Source organism: Pleurodeles waltl, chromosome 9 (genome assembly GCF_031143425.1).
Source record: "Pleurodeles waltl isolate 20211129_DDA chromosome 9, aPleWal1.hap1.20221129, whole genome shotgun sequence".
Classification (NCBI taxonomy): domain Eukaryota; kingdom Metazoa; phylum Chordata; class Amphibia; order Caudata; family Salamandridae; genus Pleurodeles; species Pleurodeles waltl.
In genome coordinates, this window is record NC_090448.1 from 1,052,319,551 (window position 1) to 1,052,344,910 (window position 25,360).

The 25,360-nt window shown below is 46.0% G+C and overlaps 1 protein-coding gene across 1 annotated transcript in view; it reads left to right on the forward strand.

The window, feature by feature from the left end:
- MAP4K5 (mitogen-activated protein kinase kinase kinase kinase 5) overlaps positions 1-25,360 on the forward strand; it is a 604,667-nt gene that overhangs the window by 573,708 nt on the left and 5,599 nt on the right. The window contains exons 31-32 of the mRNA XM_069208688.1: positions 149-219; positions 448-503. Of these exons, the coding sequence (XP_069064789.1) occupies positions 149-219; positions 448-503 (127 nt within the window). The remainder of the gene's footprint in view (positions 1-148; positions 220-447; positions 504-25,360) is intronic.

The following is a 25,360-nucleotide window of genomic DNA, read 5'->3' on the forward strand; positions in this document are numbered from 1 at the left end:
CATGGACTGTTGGATTAGCTTTCTATTGTGTTTATTTTGCAGACTGTACAGTGGCACATTTTACTAAAGCTCGAACCACTCAACTTGCTTTTAACAGTGGCTCTAAATCATAAAGTGTAATTGTGTTTTTTTCTTTGCTTTTCCTTAGTGTGCCTTCAAGATAGTGTATTAGCTTTCTGGAAACATGGAATGCAGGGTAAAAACTTCAAGTCAAATGAAGTAAGTATTCAGTTAGTGTTGTTTTATTTCTAAAACACATTTCTAATATGTATGATAATATAATTAAATCTTATCTGAGCTTCATGGTCTTCAGCATGTGTAGTGACGATATTAATGTCCCCATGCAATCATTTTTCCAAAACGTATAATTCATGTTGGGTGTTTTCTATTGTACCAACAATTTAGTGATGAGTTATATTTTAAAATGCACGTATTTTTTGTTCACAGGTCACCCAGGAGATTTCAGATGAATCTAGAGTTTTTCGATTGTTGGGATCAGACAGGTACATTATTCAACTGAAAATTATCTCGATCTAGCGATACATTACCACAATTCATCCAGTTATGTTTTTTAATTGTTAGATTGTATTTGACTAGTTTTAAGCACAAAATAGAACTATATTCTTCTTCGACAAAAGATCTCTGAGCACTATGTATAATGTTTCTATATGTCTCTTTGATTCCAAGAGCAAGACTTGGTTTAAAAAAAAAAAAGAAACAGGTAGGTATCCTAGTGCTAAATTTGCTTCCACTTACAAAAACCTTAACATCGAAACCTGAACAAAGTAACCTTTAAAACAAGTACCTAAGCTACTATGCAGATATCTTAGATTTTGAATAAATTGAATACATGTAACTAATGTTGTAAATTTAGTGTAGCTAAATGTAAAAGTTGTTAAAATCCTATTGATTTCCCCTGTGATTTAGCCATGTTTGTTATCTGTCTTCTGACCATGAAGGGGCAGAAGAGGATAGAAGGGTGAAGGGGGGGTGGGTTCAGAATCTACCCACTGCAAACATTCCTGGCAAACATAAGGTTAAATTTTAAATTGTGGAGTATTTTCTCCAGAGATGAATTGGTCAATATGCAAACTTAATTTACTGTTACTTTATAAAATGGTGAACGTTTTCACTGGTTCGTGTATCTGCAGCTAAAAATTGGTAAACTGAAGCTTTGCATTTGTGCTTGAATTTTTTTTTTATTAAAGAATAAAACAGGCACATTACTTATATGTGAGGGTTGCAGTTGTTGGGGGCAACAAAGGAACACAGGGGGGACCAGCTCCTTCATTGGCTTTTATACAAGAGAAATCATTATCTCCATTTGTCCTCCTACCCTTAACAACCACAAATAAATTCTTCTACCTATCTACAGAACAGATCATATGTTCTCAACACAACCAGTGGAATAGATTTAATAAATGCCTTCACGCATGCCCTTCTCAGTTCATTCCATCTTAATCACCTTCTGTTTATTGCCTTTAATTGTACAATTACTTCCCATTACAAGTGAGAGCAAACCTTAATGGGTCCCCCTCACCACTTCATCTTCTTGAGTCACTAAGGGTCTCATGCAAATTAAAATGACCATAAAAAAATCATATGTTTCTGTTTATCTCTTGCGTGATCTTGCGTAGAGATCACATCAGTTAGGTGTCCATTTCCCTTTTTTACCAGAAACTCTGTCACTCCTTCCTTTAAGATCAACAACTCCTGAAGATTGACTGATTGTTGTGGATACTGCTTCCTGCAGATTTCTCACTTTCTAAATATCCCACAGGCCGGCTCAAAAAAAATAATATATATATCCAAGCATAAGCTGTCCAGTGTTACTATGTGACTACAACCACCCCTGATAACATCTTGCTATGTATGGGACTGTGTCAGCGTGGCATCAGTTCCTATTTTCTCATGTCGTACAGATGCAGATCTGGTGCTTCTCTTCATACATTACTGAAGTCTCCAAAATTATTTTTATGTGGTCAGTGGTATAGGTTAAATACCACCTCTCAAGGTGTCAGTGTCTAAAACTTGCAGAAAATGCTGCAAGCATGTGTCTATTTCCTATCCCCACTGCATGTCTGCATGTGGTCCTGAGACCAGCCCACGACCCAATGTCCTGCTACTTGTGTGTATCCATGCTTCCCTTTGACATAAGGGATCGAGAGGCCATGTTACTACTAGCTGTGCACAATGAGGAAGCTTATAAACGGTACCTATCCCTCATGCAAGTCGTCAGGTCGAGGAGGATCCTCCACAAACAGGAACACTGGTTGGAAAGTTGGCTTCACTGTTCCCTTTCTCTACCTTCTATTTCCAACCAGTTCCAGCCTTAAAAAATACCCACCTGGAGTTTAATTTCAGGGTCTGTCAGCCAACCTCGCTGGTAGAGGCCATTTATCAAGCTATGTATAAACTCTTTTGGACTGCTGCTCCTTCCTCTTGGTTCCCGTTGGCTCCCAAGATTGCTGAAGATCCAGTAAGTGTGGTTCCTTCAACTGCTCCGTCTCGATGCGGCCTCATAGTCTACTTGTCCTTGATGCATGCTGGTACACCTGGCCATATAGCTTTTTTTTACATCCTCACCAGTAGCACTGCGGCCACAGTTGCATCCACGACCGATCATTTAGTCTCTTTCTAAATCCGAGGAGCTTTTTGGTTATAACTCTGATGATCTGAACATGCCAAAATGAGTGTCAACACACCGATAAAAATAACCTCCTCTCGCCACAATATGCAAATGTTTGCCTTTAATTGGACCTCCAAGATTCCATGACCTATGCCTTGCCCTTTTCCATAAGGGATTGTTCTTTATCCTTCATGGTCCTTTTCAGTATAGCCTTGTCCATTCACAGCTGTGGTACATAAGGTGATGCAAGCACTTGAGATGCTACTGCTGACTGTGGAGTCCAAGTCTAACCTCCTTAAATATTACAGCTGTCTTCTACAGCTCCAGAACCTCTTCTGCCTTTAGATGAGGCCTTCTTTGAACCATTGTTTGCTGATTGGGAGAAACTCTTCAAGTGCCCAGCATCCAGCAACAATTTGTGCTCTGTCACAGGCCTGCGCCTACTAATCCAGAATGTCTATCAGCCCTTCCTTTGCGAGAAAGTCTGTTTGTTAAGGCAGCCTCTCCAAAATTGATCCCCAGTGCATTTCCCACCACACCACCCAACAAGGAGTTCAAACATTAGGACGTAGTGGGGCAGTAGGTGTTTGCTTCACTGAGCTTGTGTACAGCCACCACCACCTGCCTCTTGAACAGCTATGTCCACTTTGTGGGATGGTTAAGCTGGCAACTCTGATCATGCCTAGTCACACAAAAAGGCCATTTTCTTACAAGCTTAAAACTGCCTTGATAGTTCCAAACAGATTCTCAAATTTGGCCTGCATGCACCTGATAGAGTGAATCATTCTATGTCCATAGTCATGCATAAGCATGCCTGGATTTGTGCTAGAAGACTCTCTGGAAACATTCATGCTTCCCTCCGGGACATTTTTCATTGGTGAAAGACTTTTCAGAGAGAAGGTAGACTCCTACTTAGTGCCGTGCAAGGATAAAGCTGGAGCTAGCTTCTCTGGACGGGCACTTCCATAGCAATAGCTACTCAATACATCAGCATTCTACGTTCTGCAAATGCAAACTGCACAGCTGGTCTTACAATCCTTTTATGAAAGAGGTAAAAACAAAGGTCACATCCAGAGCCACCCACCCTCCTGCCCCTTTTAACTGCCGCCAGCCCTGTAGCCACCAATCTGCTTTGGTTCGCCCTTCCCCAGCCTTCAACATTGGTTGAAGAGAAGATCTTTGCCTTTCTGGACCTATGGTGGGCTGTTACCAATGGCCAGTGAGTGACTCAGTTGATGTGGAAGGGATAAACTATCCCCTTTTTGACCACTCCACTGAAGCATCCTCTCACAAAAAGATAGGATTTGCTGGTCTGAGCACTGGTCTGTTTTTGAGACAGTCCCTTTGGTTTACAGGGAGGGAAGGGGTCCCTCTGGCAGAGAGTGAAAAAGGGTTCTATTTGTGCTACTTCCTGGTGCCCAAAGAGTTTTGGGTCCTCATATCCATTTAGGACTTTAGTATATGGAACCTTTTGTTAATCCTGAACAAATGTAATGTGACTCTGTCTTTCTGACCTCCAGCCATCAGCAGGACTTGATGTATTTTCTTGTTCTGCAAGATGCTAACTTTCACATCCCAGTCCTACCAGTTTGCAGTTTTTAGCTCTGCTCCATGGTTGGATCTGAACATTACCAGTTTGCAGTGCCTTTTGGTCTCACAGCCACACATGTGGTGCTTTTGCAAAGGTGTTATTTGTGGCCGCTTTCCTAAGGAGGTCAGACATCCACCTAGTCCTGTATTTAGACACTGGTTTGTTAAGGTGTTGTCTCCCAGTTAGATTGTGACCACATAGCATGCTGTTTGGAACTCCTTTATTGGCTGTGGTTCTCTGTGAACCATAAGACACTCTATTTCTCCCTGATTCAGTCCTGTCTATTTTTTGTGGCTGTATTGGACATGGTCTCCCTGAAGGCCTTTTGTTTGTCTCAAAGGATCCCCAATATTCAGGATACAATCCCCAAGTGTCAGAGTTCAGCAGCTCTCCTTATACTTAAGGTTTTGTAACTTCTGGACCTTATGAATCCTCCACATATCCACTGCTTGCTCAATAATGAGGTCCCTACAGTTGTGCCTCTGATGTCAGTAGGTACAATACCAAGGAAGTCTTATAATCGCAGTTAGAATTTCCCCTTCTAGTGCTTCTACACCTAATTATACATAAAAAATTAGACCACCTTATAAATAATGTCATTTTGAGTGAATTAACATCTTGACCATTGTTTGATGCTAGAGTGAGGATAGTAAAACAATATTGCATGCACTGCACATCAGTTAGTTAGTGCCTATCCTTTATCAACTGTAACTGTTGAGGCTGAGGACAACTAGTTTTTGGAGGTGGGCACAATATTGACTCACCAGAGCGTAAGTTTTGGATAGTGCAGTCAAGAGGCTTTTGGTTGTCCAATGGTAATTTGCAGTAGAGTCTCTGCAACCAGTACAGCACACATGCAAGTCTTTTCGAGGCTCTGGACATCTGGCAGTGTGGAGTCCAGCAGGGTCATCAGTGCATCCATTGACCTGCCCAGGCTATAGCAGCCACCAAATTACTTCAGTTTGCCTTAAGTGGTGCATGCCCATCCAGTGGGAGTCAGGATCCAGCACTTCCTTTTAGGGTGGAGATCCATCATATCCAACAGATTCATCCTACAAATCTGTCAACATGGCTATGTCCTACCTTTCCTTTTTGCCTTGCCAAACATTCCTCACACATCAGAGAGAATTTCAGAAGAGGAACTGCCCATTCTTCTGCTGGAAGTGTTTGTGTTACTCCAAGGGCGCAATCAAGAGAGTACCAAACTCTAAAAAAGGAGAGGGATATTACTCTTGTTATTTCCTTGTGCTGAAAAAAGATCAGGGTCTCCAGCTGATTCTAGACCTTCAACGTCTGAATGTCTTCCTATGGAAGCACATATTTAAAATGCTTGTGCTGGCCCTGCAGCCCAGCAAGTGGATAGTGTCCTTGGACCTGCAAGATGTGTATACCTCTTCTGCAGTCTTACAGATGTTACCTGAGGTTCAAATTAGGCCAGGAGCGTTTTCAGTTTGTTGTGCTTCGTTTCGGGTCTCACCAGCGCCCTTAGGGTGTTTACAAAGGTGATGATGGTGGCAGCCCATATTTGGAGCTCCAGAATGCCAGTCTTCCCATTCCTTGACAACTGAATTTTGAGATTAGGCTCACCCAGTCTGCCATAGACAACCTTCATACGACGGTGAACCTGTTGACATCAGTGTGGTTGACTATCAATGACCCAAAGTTGCACCTGGCTCCTGCGAAAAGGCTACCATGCATTGTAACCATCTTGGACACGGTCCAGTTTTGGGTCTTTACTTCACAACAATGAGTCCAGGACATTCAGGTTATAATTGGTACGTTTCCGTCTCACGTCATGAATCAGGGAGAGAGCAGCTTCTTGGCCTCTTAGCCTCCTGCACCCTCCTTGTAAGCCATGGCAGGTGGCATAACCGAGCTCTGCAATGCAATCTGAAGTTCCAGTGGGCCCAGCATCAGTGAAATCTGACAGAAGTCATCCAGATATTTGAGGAAACGACTCATGATCTGCAGTGGTGGTGGTTGGAACGAAATTAGTCCTGCACCAGGCTCCTCTTCCTTCCCTACCGAGTGCTGGTTATAGCAATGAAGGAGTTCATGCCTGGCTGGAGTGATCATCTGGCGGAGGTGTGGATAGGAGGACTCTGGTCTCAGTCAGAAGTCGAGCTGCACATCAGTCTGTTGGAGTTGCAGGCCATGGTCTGACTCTGAATGCCTTCCTGTCATCTATCAAGGGGTGGCTGGTGCAGATTTGCTGTGATGCCAGGGTGGTCCGGTCCTCCATCCGAACCTTAAGACACACTCTTTCCATGCGTGGAGATTGACCTTTGCAAACTGACTGCTTTTCATCTTCCATCTAAAGTGGTGCATGTGATATTAGCCGCACAGAAACCTCCCGCCAAATCAGTTTCTGTTTGTAGATGCAACAGTTTTGTATACTGGAGGAGGGCTTAGATCCCTCTACGACTTGCCTGTCCAATGTCCTGCAGTTTGCATTTTCTCTTACCTAGCAGGGTCTTATGGTTTCAACTGGTAAGGGCTACTTGGCTGCATTATCTTTGTTTTGGTGAGTCCATGACTAGATTGCTTTTACTTTAGGTCCTTGGTGGCCAGGTTTCTGAAGCAGTTGTTGCACTTTTTTTTAATAGTGATATTTGAATTTAATTTTTACTCTTTCCACTTCTTTGCTTCACCTTCTGAGACTTTTTACAGTTTTCCAACTCATCTTTTGATTTTCAAGATTACTTTTCTAGTGGTTTTTACCTCTAACCCCAGTGAAAGCAAGTTTCGTGGCTTGCAGACTATACCTTCTAACACTTTTTACCTAGCAAGTTGAACCACTGGCCCCTTCTTTCTGACGAATGTGGTATTTTTCACCTGGTGTAGTTTGGTCACTATTGCATCTTTCTACTCTGCTGTTCTCCCTTCTAAGAAAGGGTGGCCACACAGGGTGTAACATAGGCGTCCAGTCCTGTTCTAGATTGATTAAGATGAGACCGAAGACTGTATATGGCAATTTTTTGTTGCTTTTTAGTGGCACCTGAAAGTATAGCCATTCAGCCTCCTGCCCTACAAAGGCTGTTAACCAGCCTGTTCCCAGGTGGAAGCTCCCCCTGGAAAGGGTCTCCTGTTTATCTTGGTGTTCTAGCCAGGGAGTTTCCTGCTGTTCAAGGTACAATAGTTATTGTTCTCTGTTTTTGTGCAGGCCGCAAAGAATCACGAAGCGTAAGGTGCAGGAAACTCCTAGGCAATTGATGGAGGTCTTGTGAGTTCTTTCACTTGTTGTCCTTGTCCGCTGGGGGGCACAGCACAAGGACAAACCCACACCAATTTAGAAAAACAGAGTAAAATGTAATTATTTGAGCCCATAACAGCACAAATCCAATTTCTTTTTTTTAATCAAAAAGTAAGAACCTAAAAGCATCAACCGTGGTTATTTGGCCATGGTAGACTAGGTCCGAGTCACAAGTTCAAGCTAAGCACAATGTATCGAGGGGCAGATGCAGCACTTGAGGTCAGTCTGCTGACAAAGTACTTTGTGGGCACGGCGGCGAGATGCAAAGTTTTTGTGTTGATGTATGCTGACCGGCGTCTTTGAGCTGTTGACGAAGAGCTGTGATGCCAGGTCCTGCACTGAGATGCGTCGCGCATTAGCGGAGTTGATGACCGTCGACGGGAAGCTACGATGTGAGATCCTGCATAGTCTTCCAGGAAGCTGGTGTGGCTTACGGAAAATTGTGCTGTGATGCATCAGCACAGATGACAACATGCATCACGTGGGCCAGTGCAGCCATCAGGTTGCCTCGACATCGAAGAAGCTACCAGTACTTGCTTTGAGATGCCTCAAGGACGAGCTACGTCGCACTGGGTCGAAGTCGATGGCAGGATGCATGTTGATGAGTCGACGTCCAAGAAGCCTGTTTTGTTCCTGTGGTTTGAACAGGGGGGCAAGTCAACAGACTCTTGCAGATTTCCTGGAGTTCTGGCTCCACATAGGCAGGCTGGATTCAGCAGGGTAGCTCACAGCAGCAGAGAAGTCCTGGTGCAGTAACAGCAGGCCATGGCAGCAAAGCAGTCCTTAGTCAGGAAGCAGATCAGCAGGGCAGACCTCACAGTTGGGCAGTCGTCTTCCGTGGCAGAGTCCAAAGGTCCAGATGTGGTCTGAACAGTTGGGAATGAGGGTCCACTACTTATACCTGGTGCCCAATTTGAAATGAGAGAAGCTTATGGAGCTCCCCATCCATCTTCATAGAGTTGTCTAGAATTTCATGCCTTCCTGCCCTGGTCCCAGCTTGTCTGGGGGGCACAAACAATTAATGTGAAACCCTTTGTGAGTGTACTGAGGCCGTCTTTGTGATGGGTAAGTGTTGTAGGTCACAGCTCTACCCCCTATCAAGTCAGAAATGGCCTATCCTGCCAAAACCTATTCCCCTTTTCTCTCACTGTCTGGGTGCAACACACAAAGACTTACTGCCAGCCACACCTGGGTGAGACACGAAAATGACAATTTTCTAAAAGTGGCATTTTCAGAATTGTGACCTAAAATCCAACTTTATCATTAAAGTTGTTTTAAATTAAAATTATTTGCGACGGAGGGACAGAGGGAAGATGTAGGTCGAGGACACTCTTTCCACTGCAGAAGAAACCTAAGCCAGAGTCTGGTGGAGTGCACAGACCACTAGTGTTGCCTGGCTCCTTTTACCAATTCTCCTACTGGTAGGAAGCACCCACCAGGAGGCCATAGCCATTATCATCACTGCCTTCTGGGAGGGTGGGTATGTCAAAGGTTGGCAAGTCCAGGGTAAATTTATATATTCCGGCTAGCACTGGTGGCTATGTCAGTTGTTGTCCTCTCAGAGAGGATAGATTCCTCTTCATCAAATTACGTTGGTGGTGCAGAAAACAGGAATGGCACAGAGGGGACAGGTATTGGTGTCTGCATCGGTCCAGACATGGGAATGGATCCAGAGGCTGAAAACAGGGAAACACCTGCCAGCAGTAACCCAGCAGGGGCACCTCTCAACTTCTTGGGGCTCCAAGGTGCGCCAGAGGGAGCCGTTGGCCTGAAGATGGAGTGCATGGCATAACAAAACTCCTTGGGTTTAGCAGGGGTCGTTCTGGGTGACTCAGAGAAGCATGGAACAGTCCCAGCCGCCAGCTATGCGGATGGAGTGCGGGGCCTGGAAGCACAGCACAAAGAAAAACACTTCAACTTCTTGTGCTTCTTTGATGTACCAGATATCGACAAACATAGCGTGGGATGTAGACAGTTTGTGGGTTTGGCTGCAGGAACGAGCCCAAAAACTCCCTCAGGTTGGGGCCAAGAATGGTGTAGAGCCCTCTGGTGCACTGCCAAGAGTTTCATTGCCTGCTTGGGAATTGCCTTGGGATGCATCAACTTGCAGTCGGAGCAGACCTTGGAGTCTCACTCTGACTCCAGGCACCAGCAGCAAATTAAGAGGGGATCAGACTTGTGTGTGTGACATTTCTCACAGGTTTTAAACAAGGTGATGCCTATAAGGGTGCTGTGCACGCTGCTTCCAAAGTGGACGATGTTGGCTCAGACCACACCACCAACCGGCACACAGAGGTACTTCTCAATATTTTCTGGATCCAGTCCAGGAATAATGTAAGTTGAGGAATCTGCGATTATATGTCCCTATCACAAACGGGTAAACTCAATAGTTTGTGAGCTGGACCGGTTTACCTGCCACCTCAAACAAGTCTACTAGTAAAGAGACCCTTTTTAAGAATGCTTTTTGGCTGCCTTTTCCAACCCAGAGCTTTACATCCCCCATAAAGGCCTAACTTCAACCGTCATTTCATTGGTTCTGAAAACATAGTGGTTAAGACCCCACTTGTTGTCGAGGCGATGAAGCCCCTCCTCTGTTTTGCTACATGTGGAGAGAGAAATTAGAAAATAGGAAAATGCAATTATATGAAAAGGGCGTTATTCTATAACAACTTCAGCCAAAAAGGAAGGTTGGGCACCTCACAGTAATCGTTTCATTAGAGAATTCGGTAAATAATGAGGATGACCATAATTCTTGCACAAATTCTACTCTTCTCAATAAAAGTAATAGTCAACTTTGAGAGCGGGTTATTTTATAGATGAGAAAGCCTGGGAGGAGCACAACTGGTATCCGGCACAGATAGCTAGCACAAACACCTGGCTTAGTCTAGAGAGATCAAGGTGCACCTTAAATTACTGGATGTCTTGAAACACTGCCTGAGCTAAAGAATATGGAGCAAACACAGCTTAGGTTTAAAGATCACTGCAGATTCAGTTTATCTCTCAGAGAATGCCTTATGGAGAAGTCCACGGAACAGTACCTTTGACATGTTTTGTTTGAATGGCAAGCAAAAACATCAGTGTCTGGAACACTCCAAATGTCTGCAAATTCTAGTGAAAGCTTTCATTTGTGGTTTCAGTAACTTCTGTCAATGGTTCAGTCATTCGTTTATTGATTCTACCCACTTTTTGATGGAGAACGTTGCAGTTGAGTTCTCTGTGAGTGTTGCACCACATTTCTCTTATAACCTTGGAGGGCTGGCACTGAAACAAGACTTAATTCCCTCAGTTGCCAAAGATCTGCAAAGTTCCCATATTATTGCTTGGACTTGGCCCTTTCTGCAGGGTTATACCCAATCGTTTTGCCTAAACCGGTTTTGTTAGTTTTTAGGACAGTGCGCACTCCACCATTGTTAACAAGAGCGTAAATGCTACTAGAGTTCCTGCAGCACTGATGGCGTCACCCACTTAAGTAGCCTTTTAAACATTGCTCTGGCCTGCCATTGCAGCCTGTGTGTGCAGTTGTAACAAATAAACACCTTTGCCAGTTTCTAAACCTTCCTTTTAATGTATAAAGTGACCCCTGGGGTAGGCCCTGTTCTAGCTAGGGGTCAGGGAGCAATGTATTAAAAACAAATCGGAATGTATTTTTAAGTGTTTCATGTCCGGATAGCGAAAACCTCTTTAATTTGTTTTTTCCTACTGCAAGACGTATCTCTCCCATAGAATAACACTGGGTTACTTTATTACATTAAATAAGTGATAGCTTTCAATAGGGAGTAGTTAGAAACATCAAGTTTGGTGTGTGTAAAGAATCTTAGGTCCCGGGCTCACTGTGCCACTGGATTCCAACTAGCCTGGCTGAAAAAGGGTGATAACCCAAAATCTGTCCCAGCATGCTTGTTTCTAGTCCAGGGAGGACTTGGCCTGGCAGCTTACAATGGACTGTTCCCACTGGGAGTAGGGTCAAGACTGATTTGCATATGGCTGGGTCTAAATTGGGATGGCATGTTGGGCAAGAAAACAATGGATTGGGATGCGGCCGGTGCGATTGCCAGTGACAGATTAACTCAAGCATTCCATCATTGCCTTCTTGTTTTTGCATTTACTGTCCTACGTATGCCGATATGCCCAGACGTTGGCCCCTGTGCTCTGTGGGTCACTGGATTCAAGCTAGCCTGGTTGATGAGGGTTATTACCCTGAAACTTGTCCCAGCATGCTTGTTTCTGTTCCACAGAGGACCCGGACTGGCAGTTCAGACTGGACTGTTCCCACTGAGAGTAGGGTCAAGACGGATTTGCATATGGCTGGGTGTAAATTGGGGTGGCATGGTGGGCAAAAAAACGATGGATTGGGTTGCGGCCTGAGCGATTGCCGGTGGCTTAGATTAATTCAAGCATTCCATCCACCTCCTTGTTCTTTTTTCACTTTTTGATTGAGGCGGCGGTCTGTGACTGGTGGAGATCAGAGATCTTTGGTCTCTGGCAGAATCTCTGCTTCATATCAGTCTTCTGGAGGTGAGAGCAATCCACTTGGCTTTAAAAGCCTTACTTCTCTCCAACCAAAGGAGGCTGGTTCCAGTGTTCACGGACAACACCATTGCCATGTATTATTGCAACAAACAGGGCAGGGTGGGGTTGTGTACTCTGTGCCAAGAAGCTCTGCACCTTTGGAATGTGGCTGGAGAGCCATGACATTTTCCTGGTGGTACAGCACTTGGACAGCTCTTTGAACACCAGGGCGGATGGCAAACTCAGCCATAGATGCCTTGTGGCTCGCAAATGGCAGCTACACCATGAGGGGGTGCAAGTGCTCTACCGAAAATGGGGAGAACCTTGGCTTCATCTGTTCGCCACTGCCAAGAACACTCAATGTCAGCACTTCTGCGAATTGGAGTTTCCAAAGCGACTCCCAATCGGAGACACATTTCCCTAGAGTGGAACGCTGGACTCATGTGAACCTTTCTGCCGATACCACTCCTTCTCCAAGTTTTCGAGAAAATCCAGAGTGACCAGGCCCAAGTCATCCAAGTGGCTGTGGATTGGGCTTGGAGAGTTTGTTGTCCTCAACCATGAGCACATGAGCATTGGTCCTTCAATCAGGCTTCCTCTTTAAAGGCTCGCCTGCTGCAGTAGCAGGGCAGGGTCCTGCATCCGAACCTGCACATGCTTCATCTTCATGCATGGAGATTGAGCGATGGCAGTTGAGGAATTTTGATCTTCCTCCGAAGTCTAGGATGTCAACCTGGTAGCCAGGCGTTCCATCTCCCAAAAAATATATGCCTGCCATTAGGATAAACGATTGGTCTGGTGCTCCTTAAGTCATGTGGACCCCATTTTTGCACCACAGTTACATATGTTGCCGTTTGTTTTATCTTTAGTTTAGCAAGGTCTCCTCCGGGGCGACGTAAGCGTTACTTGTCACCCATTTCGGCTGTCCGTAGTTGCCACACTAGCCTTTCCTGTTCAAGTCATCTGTGACTCATTTCCTGAAAGGTTTATAGCACTTGTTCTTTTGGGCCCATTCCATCAGGGCCTTGGCTGCTACTACTGCATTGGCATGGGGGTACCTCTCCTAGACATCTTCCAAGCCACTACGTGGGCATCAATCCACATGTTCACTAAGCACTTCTGCTTGGACATTCAGGTTGGTAGAGATGGGCACTTTGCATGTTCAGTTCTCCAGGACGTTTTGGTTTGAGCCAGTTCAAAGACTCACCTTCTGGGGGGGCACTGCTTTGGTATCTCTTCCCAGACGAGGATCTGCTGTTAGAAATTTCTTGTCAGAAGAACAAGTTACTTACCTTTGGGAACGCTTTTTGTGGTAGAGACTCTATCTAACTGCAGATTCTTCACTGACCCATCTTCTCTTTTCTGCGAACTTGGCTCTTCACCCTAAATATCCAAATAGATCCTGCACACTGGTCAAACATTTGTTTTATGTGGCTCCACGATTTTGGCACAAAATTAGACACAGAAGAAACTGATGTCACTGCACCTTGGGTGGTGCTCATACGGACACCGTGAAGTCACTTCTGATATGGAGCTGATCATCGCCACCTAGAGGTACTGCTCAAGATTGTTTGGATCCAGTCTGACACCTGAGGAATATTGTAAGGTGAGGAATCTGCAGCTAGATGTTCTCTACCAGAAAAAGCGTTACCAAAGGTACGTAAATTGTTCCCCTGAACAATTGCCTTTCTGACCCATTAGGCTTAAAATCCTTTTTGAGGATCCAATGTCGTTGAGGCCACTAAATGCCTCACCTCTTTAAAAGTAACCTCTATGTCCCCATTCTGAATGTGAAAACTAACTTCTCCATAAAGATTACAGAGTAGCACAGTTCTTTCACTTGGGATCCACCTTCACCCAGATGTAACAGATCCTACACCTGTTCTTGTCCTCCTTGTTCTGCCTCTTTCTTATCTTCATACACTCAAATACCTCCAGGAAAATCTCTTGCCTGAGTGGCACCAGTTAATACAGTCTTTATCTTCCATGAGGTACTGGCAAGAGGGGCAGCAAAACTAATATCCACTTAAATGCCCCCCAACCAACACTGTCTGTAATATTGGAGACGCTTCAACCAAGGGCAGCTCCTAAGACTTTGTCACCTCTGGTTCCAGGTCTGCTATAGACAGCAGACAAAAAATGTATGACTCACACCACACTTACAAAAAACATAAACCAGCATAACAAGACCTTATGTTCTTCAGACAGACTTGGTCATTGTTACGGTGGTAAGACAGAAATAGGCATTGACTCCAGAATCAGTTGTTCCTCCTGAAGGATTAGGGGAAGAGACTCGACTTTCTCAGGGGAAAAAGGTATGTGGCACAGCATCGAGCCATCTTAAGAACAAAAGCGCAACAGTGCTGCTTGAGAGATATCACCAGGAAATCTGGGACATGGTCCTTTATGTCATGTATGAAGGGGACAGTTCCTGTTCAGAAGCAGAAGATACAAGAGAGGAGGCGGATAATAGGAATCTTCTAGGTGATTTTTGGTGCCCTTGCAGATCCCAAGCGATATCATGCTTCATCATAGGGCATGCTTCTCGTCAGGTCGGCGATACAAAGCCCTATGGGTCCCCCGAATGGTCACTTTAGCGTAGATCTTTTGGTTTGTTTGCCGTAATCCTCTTTTTCGACTATGCAGCATAGGCACATAAAGGTACAAGAGATCTCTCAAGATGGTTGCCATACTAAGATCCAACTTTGTTTCACAGGAGAACCAACAACTTTGTGTTAGGAGAGAGCTCTGCCTCCCCTGATTGGCAGTGCAGAGCACACTCGCTCTGGTGGGCGGTTCCATACACACACCTGGGATGAATTACTCATGTTAACCTCTTTGCATGAGACTGGATGCCTCCTTTGCTCGGCCTCGATCCACAAGAGCAGAGGAGGGCAGGTTTTGTGCGCTCCTCACGCATACACTGTGTAAATACTTTTATATATTTACTGTCTCTCTGCCCTATGGCCTTATTACTTGTTACATTGCCTGTTCTTAAGTTCTGCACATTGCTGCCATCTCTCTATAGTTAGCAACAGTGCTCTATTCTCTGCTTCTTACCTATGGGGCATTTGTTTCTGATCTAGATGGTAAGACACCTTGCTTATGGTCATTCTAATATTGATAAGATGCTATGTGACACCAACATAAATTAGTGTTTTTTTTTGTCTGCTATATGTTTGTTTATATGTATTTTTAGTCTGAGCACTAGTTTGTTTATTTCACTTTTCTGTGTACTGTGGCAACTGGCTAGCGCCCTACACAGCATGTGTATGCCAGCATTTGGAGACTCCACTAACAGCTGTGTCTAAATACCGATCTCGGTATCACACCTGAACTTACCAAATCTGTGTTTTTTGTTTCTGCTTTCAGGTTTGACAGTCAACTCCCTTTTAACATATTCAGGTATCTTTTGAGGGGGGGATACCTATAGGCACACACCACGTTTTAGGTGTGGGGTCGAACTTTGTTTTTTGGTCCTGAATAAGCACTGCGGATCTTAATCTAGGACCAGTAGCCGCAAAACATGTTAACCAGATTACAGGCAGAGACTGCACCTACTTGGATACATCATTTGCTCATAGCAGCTCCAACCTTTTTATGGTTTTTTTTAAACACTATTAAGCGAAACACTACTAAAATCTAGCACAGTATCTTTTAGACAGTTTTAACTTCCCTTTGTTTTTCATCACATTCGTATTTCACCTCACATATTCTCGTCACCCTCCTAGAGACATTACTCATCATATGGCAAACAAACCATAAGATCTCCGCTAAAGTGACCCTTCTGGGACTCGTGGGGCATTGCAGAGTCAACCCGACGAGGAGCAAGCCCTAAGATGAAGCATGACATCTGTTGGGATGTGTGATGGCACCAAAAAGCACCTTTAAGATTCCTATTTTCCTTCCTCCTCTATTTTATCTTCTGTTTCTGAATAGGAACAGTACCCTTCATACCCGACACAGTTGATATTTTGAAGCTTGGGTAGGAGCCCTGCATTGGCTCCCAGCCCTCCACCCCCCCTCTCTTTTTACTGAAACATAATTCTTTTTCAGATTTGTCAAAACACTGACAACTGATTTTTTGGGATAATGTAAATGATGGTTCCCTGGTCTCAGACTAGATTATTAGCACTCCTGTGAACTCTGCGGAACTCCCCACCACAAAACACTGGCATCTCTCCGAAAAGAACCTCATGGTTGAGGCTGTCCTCTGTAAAACCTAAAGCACAGCTCAAAACAGCCAGCCTGCCTTTTTCAGGAAAAACTTTCTTTGGGCAGCAGATGGAGGAAGAGATACCTCATACGAAAAATAAAGCAGAAACCCTGAATCTTGTTTGCCACTGGGAACAATGTTCTTTAAGCAATGTAGACCCAAAGAACACTTTTTTTTTTTTTAAACAGAAGGTTCAGAATCTGAGATGACCCTACCAGGCACAACATCAACAGAAACAGTCCAGAAAACATCTGTACCAGCAGAGTTACCAGAGAAGAAAATCTACTCCACTGAAGACATTGCATTCCAGAGGAAAGAATTCCTCCCCTGTACAGTGATGTTCCAATACCCTCTTCTAACTATCCACTCCCATAAGGGGAGCAGTGATGTCTTAGTTGGAAGAGTGGAAGTCCAAAACCACAGACATTGAACATCATAAAACAAGGCTACCTCATTCGCTTCCAGGCAAATCCTCTGCCCATCTCACCAAAACCAATATTGAATCACCAACTCCCCTGTACTAAAAGAGGAATACCGGCTCCCTTTAGCCAAATGATCAGTAGAAAATGTTCTACCACAACAGGAAAACAAAAGAATGTATTTCAGGTACTTCCTGGTTCCCACAAAGGGTCACTAAAACCAGTATCGTCCAAAAGTAGACATCTTATTCATCAACAAATACATTATCAGAGAAAAATTCACAATGCTGGGCCTTGGTCAATTTTTCCACACATTAGAAGGAAGTATTACCTCTGTTTCATAGATTTGCAGAACGCTATTATCTGATAGAGACTTCTAGTTGCGGATTCCTTACCGTAGAATTTTCCCCAGGCGTCTGACTGGATCTGAAGGTTTCAAGCAATACCCTTGCAAGTCGGTAGGTGGTGTTGGTCGTCTCCGCAGGCATTGTAGGCGTTGTGTTCGCCTTGATGACGTCGGGAGTAGTACATAGATGCCGCCCTCGCACAGTGGCATCAGTTCTTTTCCTTCCACGCCATGCGCTGATCCGGAGAAGAGCTAATCTAGGCTTTTTTTTCCCCCCGAATTAGACCGTTTTGTCGAAGTTTTTGGTGTATGACGTTGGTGTGTTGCGATGTCCCCGAAGGCCGGGTTCAAGCCTTGTGAGGACTGCCATCGGACGATGTCGGTGACAGATCCTCATCACGTTTGTCTGTGGTGCCTCGAGCACGACCCGAAGTCGTGCTCCGAGTGTCGGGCCATGCACCCAAAGGCTTTGAGGGAGTGGTCCCTAAAGCTAAGGTCGCAGTCTCACTCGAGAGGAAGGTCTCGAGATCGTCGCGGAGTCATCACCACTCATCTTCTTCGAAATTCTTGGGTCAAGGAAAGAAGAAAAAGAAGTCAAATAATTCCCATCGCTCTCCGACTTCGCCCGCCGACGCAACGCGGGACGAGCGTCAAAACACTAGGCCTCTGTCCTCAGAGTCTGGGTCGACTCCGTGCTTCCCAGATTTTGCCGGAGCGACCCCCATCCAACTGAAAGAGTTTTACGCGGCCATGCGCCTCATCTTTGGGTGGGCCGACCCGGATACGGTGCCTCTGTGTACAAGGGGTTCGGCTGAGGGGCCTTTGGGTTCCGGACAGGTGGCTTCGGCCCCGGCCACCGAGGTCACCTCTGGATCCGTGTGCAGATCCACTCCGGCGCCGGTCGCACCATCGAGATCTTCCCCACCGCCAGGTCGATTATCGACGCTCCCGACGTTGGTTGTGGCCACTATCGACGTCAACCCAATTCTTATCCCCGACGACTGAGTCGGAGGGCGTTGGCCGACGCCAACTTTGGCTTTGGTGGGGCCTATTCGCCCCAGGTCGGATTCAGACCCTTTTTCCTATGGGAACGAATATGGGGAAGAATTGGAGGGGTCCCTGGACCATTATGAATACCAGGATGACCCTGCTATGGACTGGGTACAGGATTTGGGCGAAGCCAGTGGTCTGGATACTTCTCCTGACGCTGGCATGCTGTCTCCTCCTACCGTGGCTATGGCGGAGGGAGCAACTTATGGTATGGTGGTCAGTAGGGTAGCTGAGGTCCTTGGCCTTGAGCTACCTACTGTAGAAGTCAGGTCTAATCTGGCGGAGGTGCTTCAGCCTGGGGCTTCTACTTCAGAACCCCTTTTACTATTCAATGAAGCCCTCACCGATTTCCTTTTGGGTACATGGTCCCATCCCAACACAGGGGCTCCTGTGAGCAGGACTATCGCTCGGTGCCATCGGCCCACTCCGAACGACCCAAAATTCCTGTCCCAACACCCCACGCCTGAGAGTCTTGTTATCCAGACTTCCTCTTCTTCAGGCGGGTTCCCTTCCGCACCCCCGGATAGGGAATCCAAAAGGCTGGAACAGTTTGGCATGAAGTTGTTTTCTTCCGCCAGTCTGCCGCTGCAGTCCGTGAACACCGCATGCCTTTTGGGCCGTTACACCCACTCCCTGTGGGATACGGTTGCACAAGTCCTGCCACAGATACCAGAGGAGGCCTGTGCTATCGTCTCCCAAGCAGTGAGCGATGGGAGAGATGTGGCAAAGTTCACTATCCGTTGTGGGCTGGATATGACCAACTCTCTAGGCAGATCAGTTGCAACGCCACGGCACGCTATCGGTTACAACGCCACACCATGCCTGGTTACGCACTTCTGGTTTCTCGGGGGATGGGTCACAGTCACTCATGGACATGCCCTTTGATGGCACCCGTCTCTTCGGAGACAAAGCGGACTCGGCCTTGGAGAGAATCAAGGATTCACGAAGTACGGCTCGGTCCCTCGGTCTTTCCTCGGCCACTCGCTCACCTCAGTCCACTTTTCGTCCCTTTCATGTACACGGAAGGGGCGCCCTGTTGCGTCCTCCACCCAGCCACTATGCCACGCACGGTGGACAGCCTATGCGTGCCCGAGGACGCGGAATCCCACATGGCCGTGGGACAGGGAACCACAGGTCTGTCTAGTCCACCTCTGCCCCCGCTGCAGCCTCCAAACCCTCCTAGTCTGTCCCCTCACTCCCACCCAGTTGGTGGCAGGATCTGCCATCACCTGCCCCACTGGGAACATATCACCACGGACGGGTGGGTTTTCAGATCATTCGGAAGGGCTACTCCCTCCCTTTCGAATCTGCTCCAACATCCGTCCATCATCTTCCGGAGGATCATTTGGTGCTTCTCCGCTAGGAAGTCGCAGCTCTCTTGGCTAAGGGAGCTATAGAAAAGTCCCTGTGCCAGAAGTAGGTTGCGGTTGTTATTCCCGCTACTTTCTGATACCAAAGAAAGACAAGGGCTTATGTCCTATCCTAGACCTTCGGGACCTTAACTACTACCTCAAGAAGGAGAAATTCAAAATGCTCACCCTGGCTCAGGTTCTGTCTGCCTTAGACCCAGGAGACTGTATGGTAGCGTTGGACTTGCAGGGCGCTTATTTCCACATCCCCATCCTGCCTGCCCACAGACGTTACCTACGATTCGTGGTAGGTCACAAGCACTTTCAGTTTACAGTGCTCACCTTCAGCCTTCCGAGCGCCTCTCAGGTGTTCACGAAAGTGATAGCGGTGGTTGCAGCTCATCTGCGTAGTTTAGGGGTCTCAGTCTTCCCCTACCTCGATGACTGGCTGTTGAAGGCGGCCTCGCCCCAGACAGTCGTCTCCCACCTTCAGACTACGGCAAACCTCCTGCACACACTGGGGTTCACTATAAACGTGCCACACCTGGCTCCCTCTCAGACTCTCCCTTTCATCGGAGCAGTTCTGGACACAGTGCAGTTTCGGACTTATCCTCCTGAAAAGCGAGTCGAACATGTTCAGGCTATGATTTCAATCTTTCAGCCTCGGTCTTGGGTTTCGGTGAGACTGACTGTGAAGGCTGCTGGGCCTCATGGCCTCTTGCATCTTGCCACATGCCAGATGGCATATGCGGGCTCTGCAGTGGGACCTGAAGTTCCAGTGGGCGCAGCATCAGGGGAATCTCTCTGACATGGTCCAGATCTCGGAGGGGACTGAAAAAGACCTGCAGTGGTTGGCTTTCGAATCCGAATTGGGTCCACGGCAGATCCCTATCCTTTCCCCAACCAGATCTCTCTATAGTGACAGATGCGTCACTTTGGGGTTGGTGCGGCCACATGGGAGAGGCGGAGATCAGAGGCCTCTGGTCTCCGGCGGAATCGGGGCGCCATATAAATCTGCTGGAGCGCCGGGCAATCAGGCTTGCGTTGAAAGGAATCCTTCCCTCTCTCAAAGGGAAAGTGGTGCAGGTGTTCACAGTCAATACTACTGCCATGTGGTACTCCAACAAACAGGGCGGAGTAGGGTCCTGGACTCTTTGTCAGGAGGCACTACGCCTCTGGACATGGCTGGAACATCAGGGCATTACCCTGATGGTTCAACATCTGGCGGGTTCCCTCAACGCCAGAGCAGACGAACTCAGCCATCGATGCACAGTCGATCACGAATGGCACCTCCATCCAGAGGTGGCACAAGGTCTCTTTCAGAAGTGGGGAGAGCCTTGGTTAGATCTGTTCGCCTCTGCAGAGAATGCACAGTGTCAGTTGTTTCGCATGTTGGAGTTTCCAAGGCAGCATGCACTCAGAGACGTTTTTCGTCTCAGGTGGAATTCAGGCTTCCTTTACACCTTCCCGCCTATCCCTCTTCTTCCCAGAGTTCTCAAGAAAATCAAGAACGACCGGGTCCAAGTCACCTTGGTGGCTCTGGACTGGGCTCAAAGAGTGTGGTATCCAGAGCTATTGAGCATGTCCATCTATCCTCCACTCAGACTGCCTCTTCGGTTGGATCTTCTATTGCAGCTACAGGGGTCAGTTCTGCACCCGAACCTGTCCAACCTCCGACTTCATGCTTGGAGATTGAGCGGCAGCAGTTGACAGCTTTTGCCCTTCCACCCGAAGTCTGTAATGTTATCTTGGCTGCCAGGCGTCCATCAACTAAAACTGTATACGCCTGTCGTTGAAATAAATTTGTGGCATGGTGTACCAACAAATCTGTTGATCCCCTTTCTGCCCCTCTGTTAGAGGTTCTTCTGTTCATTCTTTCTTTAGCCCAGCAGGGCTATGCTTTGGGCACCCTTAAGGGGTATTTATCTGCCATTTCCTCCTTTCTTAGGCTACCTGATCAGCCCTCTCTCTTCAAATCTCCCATTGTGAGTAGGTCCTTAAAAGGGCCCACCCACTTATTTCCTTCCACCCCATTTATCATGCCTCAGTGGGACCTTAATCTTGTACTTGTTTGATGTGTACCCCCTTTGAGCCAATGCATAATTGTCCCTTGCGGCTCCTCACATTAAAAACTGTTTTTCTGGTCACTATCACCGCTGCTCAGAAGAGTGCGTGAGCTTCAAGCCCTTTCCTCAAAACCTCCATACTTGTCTGTACATCCTGTCAAAGTAGTATTACGTACTAGAGCTTTCTTCCTTCCTAAGGTGGTTACACCATTTCATGTAGGCCAGTCTATTACTTTGCCTACCTTCTACGCACCCCCACATCCTTACCATGAGGAAGAGCGACTCCACCGTCTGGACCCAAAAAGCATTGGCGATCTACCTCAATCGTACTAAAGATTCCCCGGGTGGACGATCAACTATGTGGGTGCGAAAAAAGGGAGGCGGTGCAAAAGCGTACCATCTCTTGATGGGTGCTTCTTTGCATCAAAATGTGCTATGCTTTGGCTAAGAAGCAACCTCCTGAAGGCTTGCGGGCTCATTCCACCAGAGCAACTGCTGCTTCCACTGCGTTAGCACACGGAGTTCCTGTCCGCTACGTGGGCATCCCTGCACACGTTTGATAAGCATTACTGCCTGGATAGTCAGGTCCGTTGAGACAGCTACTTTGGTAGTTTGGTCCTGCAGGACTTTCTAGTATGATCTTGGTTTGCAGCCCACCACTGAGGATGGCATTGCTTGGGTATCTATTCTGAGATAAGGAATCTGCAACTAGAAGTCTCTATCAGATGTACAAGTTACTTATCTTCGGTAACAAAATATCTGGTAGAGACATATTCTAGTTGCAGGTTCTTTACCGCCCACCCATCCTCCCCACTTGCGAACTGATTTCTAGGGACAGGGATGCCCCCTTTCAGGTCCTTAGCTCTGGCACACCAATCTCAGTGTACTTAGCAGCTCTGCTCTCTAGCGTGGAAAGGCGTTAAAAGAAGCTGACGTCACAGCGTGAGGGCAGCATCTATGTGCTACTCCCGACGTCATCACGGCGACTATGATGCCTGCGGAGTCGACCAACGCCACCTACCAACGCGCAAGGGCATTGCTCGAAGAAAAATCTCCGGATCCAGTCTGACGTCTGGGGAAAATTCTAAGGTAAGGAATCTGCAACTAGAATATGTCTCTACCAGATATTTAGTTACCGAAGGTAAGTAACTTGTACGTAACATTCTAGTTGCAGATCAACACAGAAAATACCCGAGATTCTTTGTTGGAGATGCTTACTGTCAAAACTTTGTCTTTCCCTTCAGACTAAAATCTACTTCTAGGACTTAACTCCAATTGCATGGCAGTTGTAGCAGCCCATCAGAATGGGCAAAAGTATTTAACTCATGCTCTAACATCTGGCACCTATAGGCAGACTCAACAAAAGGTAGCTCAAAACAAGTCTACGATTAAGCTTGTGAGAAGTTTAGGTCTGAATATTAATATGAAGATGTCAGTCCCAACGCAAATGCAGTGTCTCACATATTTAGGAGTGAAAAAAGGCACAAAAAGAAAAAAAAAGTGTAAAAAAGAGTGTCTCTTCAATCCAAAGGAAGAGTTTGGAATGAAAACACTAATCCTACCGCTCATCAAGTTGCCTCCATCGTGGGATCCATGATATCATGCTTATACATAGTTCCAAATGCATGACTGTTTATGGGACCTCTCCAACGGTGTCTCATAAGAGACAAATGGGAGGACCATGTAACCCTCATGGCCCAGGCTGTACAATGGCTAGCACGTAGATGCACCAGTCGGATATCTAAAGAAAATTCTAAAACAAATCATAGCAATGAAGTGATGGATACTTGACTTCAGGATGGGGAACCCACCTCGATCGCCTGACAATTCAGGCCTCTAGACTGCCAAAGAAAATACTTTACATCAGTTTAATAGAACTAAAGGTAGTTCACCTTCCCCCTCAAGGCTTTTGTATCTTCCTTAGAATTAAAAAAACATCCTTATGCAAAGGCCTACACCACAATCGTGCATCACACCGAGTAAGGTGGAACAAGATCAACAGAATTATCTGTTCTAGTTCGGACAGCTCACTCTAACACCAATGCAGATCCCAGAAAGACAGAATCAAGAAGCAGATTTTCACAGTTGATATCACAAGGAAAATCAGAATTGGTCATGAACAACAAAGTTATATGAAACATCTTTCGAGTATGTGGATTCCCAGTGTTTGATTTATGTGCCACAGCAACATACAAAAAATGCTGACACTTTGCGTCCAGGGCGCCAGAACAGAATTCATTGGGCAAAGCCCTTTTTGAGCAGTTGGTTAATACCATTTGTCCATGTGTGTCTTCCCATTCCACTCATTCCTATGGTGATTGTCGAATTAGGCAAATTTAAGATCAAAATAATCTTAACCACTCCAGACTGGCAGAGGTAGAGGTGGTACACTTAGCTTTTAGATCTGTCAATTGTATGCCATAGGAGAATTCCTTACAGATCATCTGACCAGACTTCAAGTACAGATCCAACACCTGAGTCTGCAGTCCTTGAATTTTGCATGGTTCCTAAAGTCAGGCAGTACAGACATCTAATTCTTCCTCAAGAATGCTTGGACATACTCATGCTATGCATGAAAATGGTAGAGAGTTGTCATGTGGTGCCGCTGTAAAAGCCACAGTCCTGTTTCATACCCACAAGAATCGTTACCTTACTTACTTTATCTAGACAAATCAGTTATAAATCTCATCTATAAAACTCCACCTGGCTGCTACAGAGGCATATAGAAAGTTGTATTCTCCAAGATTCCAATAAGTAAGGATTTTTAGAAGGTCTAAAAAAAGGTTATTCTGCCAATGAAAAGGTCATCTCCAACATGGAAGTGCAGCTCATACTTTGATGAAGAATAATGTGCCCTTCTTTTGAGCCTATTCATTGAGCAGCATTACAGCATCTCTCATGGAAAACTGCCTTTGTAGTCACTGTCACCTCAGCTAGTCAGTGAGTTATAAGATTTATCATCAGAAGAATCATTTACTGTTTGTCGTTCCAATAGGGTTGTTTTAAGAACTGATCATTCATTCTTTCCCAAAGTTGTCTGATTTCCACATCAACCAGACTATTATCATTCCAAATGTCTTCCCCAATCCGTCTACAGCAGCAGAGAGGACTTGTTAGGTTTTATTTGCACAAAACTAAAGAGGTTAGAAAAACAAAACAATTGTTTGTTAATTGTGGTCACATTAGACAATGACTGGCCACGTCTAAACAATCCATCACAAGTTGGATAGTGACTTGTATTTCCTTATACTACCAGCCTTCAAACAAACCTTTACCAGGAAAACCCAGAGCTCACTTCACAAAAGAGTAAGCTGATAGCACAACATGGAAAAGAAATGGCGTTATTGCAGACATTTGTAGTGCCACAACATGGAAATCTGTCCATAAATTCAGTAGAAACTATTGATACTACTATGTGCACTGGGAGGTGGCCGTTCTTGTGGTCACCTACAGTGAAACAAAATTCAAACTTTACAGGTGTCAAACTTGCCACAACAGCTGGAAGCAGTTCTCTATCACAGACCCGCATGAAGTGTCTCTCTAGTGTCTGGGCTCTGGCCCAACTCTAAATTGTGCAACAAGAACACCTTTTTGCACCCAGATGTGGACCAGGGACCAGGCAGCCAAGCTCTACATTGCTGAACATAAGAATATGTCAATGTCAAAGCATAATTCAGCTCAGGTTTCCTGGGCTGTCGTCAACTCTGCAGCAGATGACGCAGCATTCAAGGAAGGCATTCTGCAAAGTTTTAGTGCAATACCAGCCCCACTCTAGAGTACCTTCATTCCTCAAGAAACCCCAGGACCCTCCAGACATATAAGACCCTCTGGTAAGACAGGTCTCTGGGCCTACACCAGTTCTGGTACAGTCTTCCACAGCAGCTACAAGATCCACAATTGTTTCACTGAATGGAGGCCCACCTTGATAGTGC